This window comes from Trachinotus anak, unplaced genomic scaffold, assembly GCF_046630095.1.
Source record: "Trachinotus anak isolate AG129_WGS33_773 ecotype Australia unplaced genomic scaffold, CSIRO_AGI_Tana_v1 ptg000022l, whole genome shotgun sequence".
NCBI lineage: Eukaryota > Metazoa > Chordata > Actinopteri > Carangiformes > Carangidae > Trachinotus > Trachinotus anak.
This window is the reverse complement of record NW_027273873.1, coordinates 495,990-509,352: the sequence shown is the minus strand read 5'-3', so window position 1 is coordinate 509,352 and position 13,363 is coordinate 495,990. Positions and strand designations below refer to the sequence as shown.

Genomic DNA, 13,363 nt, shown 5'->3' with positions numbered 1-13,363 from the left:
TTGTGCAACTTCTGAGTAAAAAGCTGCTTCTCTTCTTCTGATGATAAATTATGGAGCAATTTAAATTCCTGACAGGAAGTCGATGATCTCACCACCGCCATGTTCTGAAGAAATTAAATATGTCACCTTTTGATCCTTTTAATTAAATTCATTGATACTAAACTAACCAGGCTCCTCAGGGGCTCAGTGAGCTGCTGGTTCCTCTCAGGTGTCAGGTGTGTCCACTGGGAACAGTAAGGTGCCAAGTGAATCAGTTGAATCTGTTCACACTGGTGTAAAACTGTGGTGTTGCATGTGCGCGGTTTTCCTGAGATTTCCTGTTACTTTTTTTTTTTAATTTCTATCACCTGTGTGTGTGTGTGTGTGTGTGTGTGTGTGTGTGTGTGTTACCTGCAGCTGGGAGTCCAGGTCATCTCTCTGAGCTAACAGACTCTCCTGTTCAGCTCGTCTCTGCTGCAGCTCAGACGTCAGCGCCTCCTGCTGCTCACGCAACAGATTCATCTCCTGCGTCTTCACCGTCTGGATCTGAACACGGTTCAACAACTTTATTCATCTTCAGCTTTTTAAATGAAAATGATGATGATGGAGATGAAGACAGTCAAAGACAATTAGTATGGAATCACAGAAGGGACAATCAGCAACATGTACACAGTTGGCGACAGTAGATGACAGTAGGTGACAGTAGGTGACAGTAGGTGACTGTAGATGACAGTGGGTGACAGTAGGTGATAGTGGGTAACAGTAGGTGATAGTGGGTGACAGTAGGCGGCAGTAGATGACAGTGGGTGATAGTGGGTGATAGTGGGTGACAGTAGGCGGCAGTAGATGACAGTGGGTGATAGTGGGTGATAGTGGGTGACAGTAGATGACAGTAGGTGACAGTAGTTGATTGTAGATGACAGTAGGTGACAGTAGGTGACAGTAGTTGATTGTAGATGACAGTAGGTGACAGTAGATGATTGTAGATGACAGTAGGTGACAGTAGGTGACAGTGGGTGACAGTAGATGACAGTAGATGACAGTAGATGACAGTAGGTGATAGTGGATGACAGTAGATGACAGTAGGTGACAGTAGGTGATAGTGGGTGACAGTAGGTGACAGTGGGTGACAGTGGGTGACAGTAGGTGACAGTAGGTGACAGTGGGTGACAGTGGGTGACAGTAGATGACAGTAGATGACAGTAGGTGACAGTAGATGATTGTAGATGACAGTAGGTGACAGTAGGTGACAGTAGGTGACAGTAGGTGACAGTAGGTGACAGTAGATGATTGTAGATGATTGTAGATGACAGTAGGTGACAGTAGATGACAGTAGGTGACAGTAGATGATTGTAGATGACAGTAGGTGACAGTAGGTGACAGTAGATGATTGTAGGTGACAGTAGGTGACAGTAGGTGACAGTAGGTGACAGTAGATGATTGTAGGTGACAGTAGGTGACAGTAGGTGACAGTAGGTGACAGTAGGTGATAGTGGGTGACAGTAGATGACAGTAGGTGACAGTAGGTGACAGTAGGTGACAGTAGGTGACAGTAGGTGACAGTAGATGATTGTAGATGATTGTAGATGATTGTAGATGACAGTAGGTGACAGTAGATGACAGTGGGTGATAGTGGGTGACAGTAGATGACAGTAGGTGACAGTAGATGATTGTAGATGACAGTAGGTGACAGTAGGTGACAGTAGATGATTGTAGGTGACAGTAGGTGACAGTAGGTGACAGTAGGTGACAGTAGGTGATAGTGGGTGACAGTAGATGACAGTAGGTGACAGTAGGTGACAGTAGGTGACAGTAGGTGACAGTAGATGATTGTAGATGATTGTAGATGACAGTAGGTGACAGTAGATGACAGTGGGTGACAGTAGATGACAGTGGGTGACAGTAGATGATAGTGGGTGACAGTAGATGACAGTAGATGACAGTAGAGTCATATATATAGCAGATGGAGATGGATGAGTTGAATGACTCAGAACATAAACTAGGTTCTAGTCGGGTTCTACATGAACTCATTAAATGTTCTGTCACTGGTACTAAGTCAGTTTTACAGGTGTTAAAACCTTGAGGTATCTATCTCTAAAACATTTTAAATGTTTTTAATGTTTACTTGCAGTGTTAGAGGTTCTAGGAGAGGTTCTAGGGGCCTAAACTATCTTCAGACATCAGTCTGAAGGTAAGGTTCTACATCAGGGTTCTACTTAAAGCCCAAGATATAATTACCTGTTCAAGAGCGCGCAGATTAGTCCTCAGAGCACTGTTCTCCTGTGAGATGGATTATAGTTCCATACTAAGTCAGGTGTTGATTTAAAGGCACAGTTCAGTCCTGTTGTTTCTGGTTGGTGGTATTTCAGATTTCACCTGTGTCAGCACTGGGTGGGTTCTCCTTACAACACTGTAGTTGTTTTAGGTGTGATTACCAGTTCTAAAGCAGCTAGGCTGGTGCTCAGAGCAGGGGCGGACTGAAACAATAATTCAGGGCGGGTATTTGACCCAGCCCGGGGCACCTTGCTCAGGCAAACCACCAGGCTGCTAATTTTCTAGGCTATGTGTCATGTTCTCCAGGTATATCACCTGTTCAAGAGCAGCTAGGTTAGTCCCCTGAGATAACGAAGTGTTAGGGACCTATGCGGCGCTCTCAAGCTAGCAGCTACGTTATTCCGCTGAATACTGTTTTGTGGTGATGTTCTCCAGGTTTATTACCTGTTCTAGAGCTGCTAGGTTTGTCCTCAGAGCATCGTTCTCCTGCAGGATGTTGTCCACCTGCTCCTGACTGACTGCACTCTGATTGGCTACCTGCAGTACCAACGATTTGCAGGTAGGGGGCAGCAGAGAGAACAGGACAGAGGGGAGAACCGGGAAGAAAAAAGAACCGAAAAGAGCACCAAATAAAATTAAAGGAGAGAAAATACCCAAAACAAGAGGGATATAAAGGAGCAGAGACACAACCATAACAACACAAACACAAAGGTAAGGACAAGAAGACAAAAAGAGAGATAAAGAACAGAAGAGGAGGATAAGAGAAGAACAGAGCAGGTCAGAAACACAGGAGAGCAGCAGCCAGAGAAACAAACACCAGGATATTCCACTGCCACAGTGATACTGGAAAACCTATTTGTATTTCTTCAGTGATGAAAGGGCTGGTAAAAAAAATCAATGTGTATTATCGAGCTCTGTCTCCTTCTCTCCACACGAGTCATTAGTTTTACCTTTTGAAAATGGTTCTTGGTGAATATGAATCAATTTTTCAAGATCAATTCACTTTGGCAGGGAAACGTCTTCACAGAGAAGAGACGAGTATGAGTTCCCACAGTTTCAGTCTCGGGCCAACATTAAATTGACTTATTTCTCACTCGTTTTCAAACTTCACGATCAGTAAGGAGCCAAAACTGTTGCTTTATTATTTGCAAATGTGTGAAACTGCAACTCGATCCATATGTGTGAACGAGAACCTGTACTACGACAATCTAAAAAAGAGAAAGTCTAATTAACTGAGTCAGTTTTCCTGCACACCTGCTTTGTGTGTGTGTGTGTGTGTGTGTGTGTGTGTGTGTGTGTGTGTTGCACCTGGTCTTTCAAAGTGTGCAGAGCCAGTTCATGCTCCTTCTCTTTGCTCTGCAGCTGCTCTCTCAGCTCTGCTGCCAGCTAAACACAGACAGACGCAGGTTACTCAGTGTTACAGCATCAGCAGAGGCAGCGGTGACAGAAGTTGTTGTTGTACAGAGAAAGTTGTCGTGCTAAGGAAGTGATGCTGTGTGTTACTGAGCTCTGACCTGATTGGCTGTCATCAGGTCTGACTGTAGTTTCTGGACGCGGATGTTCACAGTCTTCAGCTCCTCCTCTTTCCTCTGGTTGATCTCATCGATCTTTGTCCTGCAAACAAACAACAACACGTCCACAACTGCTGCACAACACAACAACTGCAACAACAAAAACACCACAGTACAGGGCAGTAAAGTAGTGTGTAAAGTAGTAGTAGTAACAGGTGCAACATCAAGAGAATTGTAGTTACACAACCTGCTGTAACATAAGTAGCAGCACCTGCAGTAGAACGAGCCTTAAAGACAGCAGGAGCAGGAGCAGCAGTACAGCTGTGGTATTAGTGGTAGTGGTGGTAGCAGTAGTAGTACCACCCATAGTAGTAGTAGAAGTAGCAAAAGTAATGATGGTGACAATAGTAGAAACACACGTAGTACAGGAGGTAAAAGCAGCAATAATAGCAGTAGCAGTAGTAGTGTTTGTAGTAACAGTGGTTGTAGTAATGGTCATAGCTGAAGTAGTAACACTAATCACAGTAACAGTAGTTATAGTAGTACTGCATTCAAACTCTTTCTGAAGTAAAAATGCTGAAGTATTAGCATCAAAGTATACTCACAGTACCAAAAGTAAAAGTACTTACTGTGCAGAATGGTCCAGAATAATATGTACTAGTGGATTATAAATACTGATGCTAACTAGCATGACTAACAATTAGTCACATTTTAACTACTAATCTGTAAGTTAACTACTAACTAAACCTGTGCAGTAAAAAGTTGTGGAGTAAAAGTATAAAGTAGCAAAACATGGAAATACTCAAGCACAAGTACCTCAAAATTACACTCAAGTATAGTACTTAAATATATTTAACTGCATATCATCATTAATCATAAGAGTAGTAGTAGAAGTAGTAGTGGTATTACAGGTAGCAGGATCAGCAGTAACAGTAACAGTAACAGTAGTAGTAGTAGTAGTAGTAGAAGTACAGCTGTATGTCTGACCTGCTGTCGTTGTACAGAGCCTCCTTCTCTCCCTGCAGACGCTGAAAACTGCACAAACACATAAACACAAACTTTATTAAACACAAACGTAACGATCCATCCGTCTGTGTGTTTTTTCACATTCTTCTCTGATCTGTTTAAATTCAGCTGACACAATTCAGCCTTAAACAAACACTGACTGCAGCCCACACTCAGTCTGACTGTGCGACCTGTTCTCCATGTGACTGTTACTCCCTCTGGAGGAGGTGAACTGCAGCTGCAGCCTCACAGCAGTGACCTCAGTGACCCTGATGTTAAACACAGCTGAGGTGTGGTGTGAAGGTCTCACCTGTCCTGCTTCTTCTTTAACTTGTCAGACAGCTGGAGGAGAGTCAGACAGACATGAAGTCACAATTCAAAGCTGCTTTTCACTTTTGTTTTCATTAACACTGATAAAACTCTGGTTAACCACTATTTCCTCACTGGGCTTGTATGAAACTACTGAAGTGGTTGAATAGATTAACCAATCGATTGTTGATATTTCCTGTCTGATCAAATTTACCTTTGTAATCTCCTCCTGCAGTTTGGTGATTTCCACCTGTTTGGACGCCTGTGGGCAGACAGGAGACAGACTTTCAGAACCGTCTCAGAGTCCAGTCAACAACACACAAACACTCACCGTCCACTTCATCACCTCATCAGGTACACCTGCATCACATGTTCATGATGCCTGTAATGTCCAGTTTTATGAGTCATAGTGTGGATGTTTTGTTGTTCTAATGGTCAGATGGAGGCTTTTAGGAGAGAACATCGGACATTAAAGGTTTAACAGCTTCTCATTTTCTGCATCAGTGTCTGTATTATTCTGATAAAATCCACCAAACACTCAGAGTCTCAGTGATAAAAGCTGCAGAGGGAAGATTTTCACAGTTATGAGTCTAAATTTTCAGTTATTTGCCGTTGGTTGATGTGAAGTGCATGCTGGTACACTTGTCTTCCCCAGGACTTCAACTGGGACAGAACTTGGACTGAAGTTACAAAAAGTAACAAAACACAAACTATCTGCAGACTGTGTGTTTTGTCTTTCATGAGTTAGTAATCACGTCCACAGTCAGAGTGAAAACTGGACCTTTTACCTGACGCAATGTTTAAAGAAACTGCAGGAAAAAAACATGAATTAATAATAAAGATTTATTTTTTCACTCTCTTCATGTTTAACGGTGTCCGACAGAGAAAATGTTATCAGCTCCAGGTCTTATTTGTTTCCAGTGAAGTGTTTGGGAACATTTAAAAAAAACACCCACCAGCTGCTGCTGAGTGAATATTGTGAAAATGAAAAGATGACACGGTTAAAGAGCAGCAGCCTCCTGTCGGCCAGTACACGCTGACATTTCACCGCTGCTCACCAGCTGCTGTTCATGTTCTTGTCATGAATTAATTAGTTTCCTCTCACTCACAACATGCGGCCATTTCATCTGCCACCAGTTTTACTTCCTGGACTCTGGTGCAGAGGGCACAGCAACAGCTGACAGCAGCCACGTACAGATGCTGCAGTTACACAACTGGAAGTGAGACGAGGATCAGAAACAGGCGCCGTGAGCGTTTAAAGAGTCAAACTGTGTGTGTCCATCTTTACTCTGGAGCCAACGGAAGGTAAATCAGCAGCAATAACAATGAAATGTTTTACTTAAAGTGGAGATTTAGACAAACAGCTGCTGAACCTGCTGGTCACAGTCAGAGCTGCAGGATCACAGAGGTTATCCCACACACAGACAGGTGTGGGGGGGTCGGGCAGCACGGTCACAGGACTGAGCCTCATCTAAGGAACCAAACTGCAGAAGCTTTGGAAACATTTTGGTGTGTGCATCAGTTACCAACTGTGACTGGAACAAATGGGAGAAAACTGTTTCCAGTTCTCTTAAAACAAACAACACGAATCAGTTTAGACGATGGAAACACTTCAGCACAGTGAACAACATGGAAACAAACTAAAGATGAAATCAACAACAACAACAACAACAACAACAACAACAACAACACAGGACAAAGGTTTCAGCTTCCTCTTGCTGCTCAAATGTGGATTTTTCTTTCTCTTCAGGAGTCACAGGCTCAGGTTATTAAACATGACACCAAATTGTAACACAGGGCTCTGCTGCCCCCTCTGTTTCACCTCTGACCTCAGCCCAGCTGTAACCACACCCAACAGTGATGTCACCAGGTCCCTGAGTTCACCTGTACTTCAGAGCAGCCAGGTGCAAAGTTAAACCACTGGAGGTCGGCAGAGAGAAGATTTTCCAGAGTGTTTAACTGGTCTTTAAGTTTGTCAGTAGTAAGAACACAGTCACTGATCGTCTTCTTGCCCTGGCAGCTTCAGGGTGTTTATCTGACATTCAGCAGGTGAGCTGGACTAGTCTGAGGGAGACGTGACTGAGTGGTGATGATGTGGAGCAGCGTGGGGAGACCAAACCACTGCAGCATGAAGACAGGTGTTCTCCTGCTCCGAGTGTCAACGCTGTGTGTTGTGTCAGGCTGTGCGTCAGGTGTGTGTGTGTGTGTGTGTGTGTGTGTGTGTGTGTGTGTGTGTGTGTGTGTTGTACCTCGAGGTTGTGGATCTGCTCCCTCAGCAGCCTCTTCTCCTCCTGCTCGGTGTTCAGTGCCATCTCCAGCTCTGGTCCAAAGCAGTGAGTTATTGGACAGAGAGCAGCCGACCAGCCTAGCGCTGCCTGCTTAGCTACAATCTTCTCTACGCTCTTCTCTGACAGGCCTAAAGGGGGCGCCGCACACAGCAGGGGCAGTCTGTTAGGCCAGACACACACTACACCAGCTCCTCACTCTTACACGATGCCTGAGAGGTTTTCTCTGACGGGGGGGGGGGGGGGGGGGGTCTGACCAGGTCGGAGTCAGGGATTTTCTGACTGAGCTGCAAAGTCACTCTCGCCTGTGAAACATCATGGTGTACTGGTTTACTGGGGTGCGTTTACTGTCAACATGTTTATCTGAGCTCTGCTACATGAGAGTACACTGAGGCATCCTGTGTAGCCTGACCTGTCACAGCGCTGAGGAGCATTTACCACAGGATGAGGAAGGAAACTCTGGTTTGTCTAACTAAACACTTCAAAAACACTTTCTCACCTCATGCAGACGTGAGGCTGGATATCAGCACAGATACCACAATGATTTTTTAAACTTTAATTTGATGTTTTTTATTTTTTTCTTGAACTTAAAGGTTTATATGTTAACTTCTTCTGTGGTTTATCTTAAGTGTTGATCTCTTAGAGGATCTGAGCCTCTTCTCTGACATCACAAAGTTCCAGAAGTCCTAACGGCTGGTTAAGTGTGACACTGTCTAAATGAAATTAAATCTAAATGGGTTATTTTATATTTAAATCAGGAACTGTCTGAAGAATAAATTCAGTGTGATATCCAGCTACAGATCTGTTGTTCCATGAAACGTTAACTTCTGCAGTACAACACAAACTCTGTCTGTGATTCAGCTGCTGCTGCTCCACCCGGGATAAAGGTGAAGTTTGATATTTACACTTTTGATCAATGACACTGCTGATCACTGCATTAGAGGTCAGAGGTCAGGAAGTTATAACCATTGGAAACTGAACTCCACCATCAGTCAAGTCTTATTACTGATAACAGTAATATTCATTCTTATAATGAAGTTCACAGGTGTTCATTAGTCTCTGCAGCTCTGCCAGAAAATACCTGACTTAGGAGCCTAAACTCATACGTCAGGGTGAGAATCCTGATTCTCTTTAAAGCTTCAAGTGTTTAAAGTTTATTAGTAAAACAGTTTGAGTTTGTAGTGTGTGTCTGCCCTGAGCCAGCTAGCTGCTCTACGCTTCAAAAAAGACAGGCTGCAGGTTCACCATAAATTCTCAAATACAAACCAAACACTGGGCCAACAAGAGCAGACGAGGCCTGATCAGACATTGAGGAGAGGTGGAATCACTTGAGCTGTAAAGGTAACAGATTGTCTCAACAGACTTTACTCAGACGGCCAGTATTTGAGAACTTATGGAAACAAGCACCATAAAGGGCCAAACTGGTGGGTTCACGTGCTTCACTCTGTGATTAGGAACAAATCTTCAAAAACATTCAGCAGCTTTTAGATTGATTTCATTAGTGTAACATCAACCTGCAGAGATGACACTTTAAAAGCAGAGTTTAAACATTCAATCAACCTTATCTTTGGTCCAAATTACTGTACGTCTTTGTATGTTAATGTAGTGATGCGTTCAAAGGCACTGACATCAAAGACTTAAGCTGTTTAAAAGCAATAACTGAAGCTTTGATTGTAAGTTTCAACTTTCTACCAGGGCCCAAAAACATTAAAATGTTTTCTGTTGCAATCACCAGTGTCTGAGGCGTTCTTGAACACACCTCTGCTCTCAGCTGCATTAACACTGTAAAACCAGGAGACGTTAATTAAACGTTGATTGTGATTCGTTATTTCTTTGCAGCAGATTTCAATTCTCTGCAGGTTGATTTTTACACAAACCAGTTTGATCCTTTAAGGGCTTGATGAAGTTTGTTTGTGATCAGATGAAGTGAATAAATAAGTAAATAAAGTCTGTTCACTGACAGTGCATTGTGCATGTTAAAGCTCAACTCTGGTGATGTTCTATATTTTCCTTCAACAAATCACATGTAGATCCACAGCCCAGTGTGTGTGTGTGTGTGTGTGTGTGTGTGTGTGTGTGTGTGTGTGTGTGTGTGTGTGTGTGTGTGTGTGTGTGTGTGTGTCTGAGCCATAGAGCTCCTCTGTCACTATAAAAACACACGTTCCTCCATCACCATGAACACACTCTGTAGTTTACTTCAGTAGGAACCAATGAGCTCAGAGCTGAGAGCCACAGACAGAGGAGGGAAGAGTTGAGAGACGGACTCACATCCTGTTGGTTTGAGTCTAAATCATGGATGTATCATAAGACCTTATAATATATCTTATAATACATCCATGATCTAAACACGAAGGAAAATATAGAACAGCAGCAAACTGATCCTTTAACTTGACATCAACTGGATTTCTCTCAGAGCAAAACAACAGCTAAAAAATCTGACTTCATGGTTCAATCAATCGTTTGGATGAATGAGTTAAAAGACGCTGAAATTAATCTGAACATTGAAATAATCTCATGAAATAAAGATTATTTCTGTTTGTGTTGAAGGTTTGAAGAGAAAAAAGTCAGGTCAGCAGGAAGCAAAGCTCATTGTGAGGGAAACTCCTGTTTCTGTTCATGAGATGTTCAGACGGTTTACTGGTCAGTGACTCCACTAATAACTGCTCTGATTCACTCAACACGATTTACAGCAACACAAATATTATCTTCATACAAATGACGGAGATTTTCATCCTTTGACTTTTATATTAGAAGAGTTAAAGAGTAAAATAAAATGTCTACTGTTCTGTATCATGCTCCATCATTTATTTCTTTGTGCGGTAAATGTATTTTTAACACATGGACGACACTCTGTTCTTCCACGTTGCACAGGCACAGGCAGGAAATTCAACACAAATAAACATGGAGGAAAGTGAACAGAGTAATAACTCCGACCAGCCAGGTGCTTGTTTATTTGTTATATTTTATAGATTTATATCATTAGCTGTATTTCTCTGCTATAGTTCAAACCTGAAAGCGCTCAATGTTTACATCTGGTATTTTATAATCCAATGGTAGGCCTGTATTCATGTTTGTTTAGTGACACAATTCAAACAGTTCAACTGTTTAAGAGTATTTTCTTTTGACTATATTTACATTTTATACATTATAAATCAATATTTCATATTTTGTTACAACCTTACTGAAAGTTTGCACTAAGGGTCTAAATAAAAGTAGACAAATAATCAAACATAACATAAGCCTTTATATCTGCATATGAATGATCGGGATATGAGCTTGTGGTCACATGACAGAGTCCTGTATCTTATTTATTTTTTATCATCATTTCCATCAGACCAGAGAATGACTGAATATCACATGAGACAGCAGGAGCTCTTGTTTTACAGGGAGATGCTGTCTAATGAGTGAGAAAAACTAACTCACCATGAAGCTGTTTCTCTGTTTGTTCCTGCTGAGTCTCCGTCTGCAAACAACATATTAAAAATGCACACATTTATGTTAATTATCATATTCAATTCTGGTATTCATTAACCTGGTGTTACGCTCACTGTCACGGTCATGATAATATCTTTATATGAACCATCAGTACTGTGGAAAGCTACACAGCTATGGCTGGAGTTTCCTTTTCCCACAACATCAGAGACGATGAGCACAACATGATAAAATCATGTCACATAATAAACACTATACAACATGTAGGAGTGTCAATCACCTGTTCCAGTCTCTCATTGGTTCCCTCTGCCGCTGGCTCCTCCCCTCTCCCTGTAACATCAGAGACTCCATTGGCGCTGGCTGATCCGTCAGTCTCTGTGGTAGCGCTCTGGTTGCCCTGGGCGACCACCTGTCTCTGCAGCTCTTTGTCGTAGCGCTCCTGAAGGACTGGAGGGGAATCACACACACATTTACACACAACACAACACAACTGTTGTGGTGTTCCTCAGGCTCCTTGGTTTGCCCTGTATATGATTGCATGGACAGATAATGAGCAGTTTTCAAGGTTCCTAATGTAATCAACCGTTTTATTCACAGTCAGCAGCCATGAAAGAGATTTTAGATTTGCAACAATCAGAGATAAGGCAGTAAAGAACAGAGCTCTCTGTAGCAGAGATGGGAAAACAACATTATCTGTCACAAAGGTTCAAGTCTCTGAAACTGAACACACACACACGCACGCACGCACGCACGCACGCACGCACGCACGCACGCACGCACACACACACACACACACACACCTTTCATTTTCTTCTGGAGGGTGGAGTTTTCAGCTTGGAGGCGGAGCAGTTCTCCATCAACAGGACTGGAGGCAGGGTTGGGTGGGGGAGTGGGTGCGGAGGCTCCTCCTCCCTCCTTCAGGCCCTGATTCTCCTGTTCCAGCTGTTCGATCTGTGTACACAGCTGAAAAACACGATGACATGAACCTTACAGACAGGATGTATCTCTGAGAGCAGGTGCCGGGTGAGACTCAAACACAGACTCACCTTGGAGAGCTCGGTCATCAGCGTGCTGTTTTGTAGCCGGAAGTCTTCCTCCTGACTGTGGAGTTTCCCCTGAAGCATCTCGTTCTCACTCAGCAACGCATCCACCTCCTGCAGGAAAACAACGTGTGTGTGTATAACATGTTGGCACAGCGAGTGTCTGTGAGGGGATGTGGACAAGAATAAAAAACTACGCTGCAAAAAAGAAAATGTTTAAAAGTAAACTACGATAAACACCTGAAGCATTAAAGGTCAGAGGTGAAAAGAAGTCATTAAAATCTAAATAAAATCTTAAAACTAATAATAAATATTCAAATATCAGAAACATCTAAAATCACTTTAAACAGTGACTAAAGTAAAACTAAAGCACTAGACACGTGTGTGTGCAGGTGATGAACAGCAGAGGGAGCTACTGACCAGTGTACACCTGAGGTAAACTCACCTGAGCTTTCTTGCTCTTATTCAGAGCCTGAGGAAAAAAACACATTTAAAATCAGTGAAAATGAATATTCTGGAGTCAAAACTGCAGATTGAGATGAAACAAACCTGTTTCTGCACCACATGACTGTAGAAAATGTTAATTATTGATAACAGTATTAAACAGTTTTATAAAAGTATTTGTTACCTTCTGTGCTTTGACAAAATCTCTTTCCAGAGCCACATTCTTCTGACGGATGGCGTTCAGCTCTGAAACACATCAACATCATCAGTGCTGGAGAAACACACGGAAACTGGATGAAGGTTTGAACGGTTTTAAGTTTTAAGTATTAGTATTTACTCGTATTCTGGGGGGAGGTAAAGCAAATACATGTGTGGAGTTGGAATAAAAAAGTGCAATCAGAGTGGAAGTAGAGTGTTTTTTAACTTTATTATAACAGCTTGGCTTAGTTTCTGAATGAGATCTGTGTATCTTAACTGGCCGTGTAAAACAGTTACAGTTACAGTGAGCAGGGTTAGAGGAAAAACGGAACGGACAAAGTGAAGTTTAAAATGAAATTTACCATTCAGCACACTGATGCGTGACAGTAAGTGGAAGCACAAACTGACTGAACAGCCTCGACTGTGTTTATCTGTTTTCTACCTTCAGCTGTTGTTGTTGTTGTGAGACTTGTGTTAATGTCCACGTATCTCCATGACGACACAGCATCAGTCATCTGTGTCGCAGGTTATTGCAACAGCAGCTTTGGTCAAGTCTGTGTTTTACAGTATTTTACAACTGCTTTGGTGAAACTTTCACAACAGTTTCAACTGACGGAGATTTCGTCACATGCGACTGAAACACTGATAACTACACACAGCTCACGTGAACCTGAACTCAACTGCTTGTTACGACACACAGATCTGAATCAGTTCAACGTCTGCTTTCAAACATTTTTACATGATTTCACTGCAGCGTCATTAGTCATCGCCTGCTGCTCCCGTCACGTTTTTACTGTAACATGTTGTAATATCCTCACGTTCTCTTGGTTGGTGGTTTTATGATGACGACAGACGTCAACAGATGTTAACTAACTGCAGCTTTGAT

The 13,363-nt window shown here is 42.5% G+C and overlaps 1 protein-coding gene across 4 annotated transcripts in view; it reads right to left on the bottom strand.

Moving 5' to 3' along the window:
* The window catches only part of gripap1 (GRIP1 associated protein 1), a 35,738-nt gene that overhangs the window by 20,033 nt on the left and 2,342 nt on the right, over window positions 1-13,363 (bottom strand). The window contains exons 3-16 of one of the 4 annotated variants that reach the window (XM_071458707.1): window positions 12,464-12,525; window positions 12,281-12,307; window positions 11,842-11,949; window positions 11,596-11,758; window positions 11,076-11,242; window positions 10,787-10,826; window positions 7,328-7,494; window positions 5,293-5,340; window positions 5,080-5,111; window positions 4,752-4,799; window positions 3,768-3,867; window positions 3,562-3,639; window positions 2,698-2,790; window positions 391-525 (exon numbers count right to left, since the gene is read on the bottom strand). In XM_071458707.1, coding sequence (XP_071314808.1) covers window positions 391-525; window positions 2,698-2,790; window positions 3,562-3,639; window positions 3,768-3,867; window positions 4,752-4,799; window positions 5,080-5,111; window positions 5,293-5,340; window positions 7,328-7,494; window positions 10,787-10,826; window positions 11,076-11,242; window positions 11,596-11,758; window positions 11,842-11,949; window positions 12,281-12,307; window positions 12,464-12,525 — 1,268 coding nt within the window. The remainder of the gene's footprint in view (window positions 1-390; window positions 526-2,697; window positions 2,791-3,561; window positions 3,640-3,767; window positions 3,868-4,751; window positions 4,800-5,079; window positions 5,112-5,292; window positions 5,341-7,327; window positions 7,495-10,786; window positions 10,827-11,075; window positions 11,243-11,595; window positions 11,759-11,841; window positions 11,950-12,280; window positions 12,308-12,463; window positions 12,526-13,363) is intronic. The other 3 variants (XM_071458710.1, XM_071458709.1, XM_071458711.1) reach the window with 3 other exon arrangements.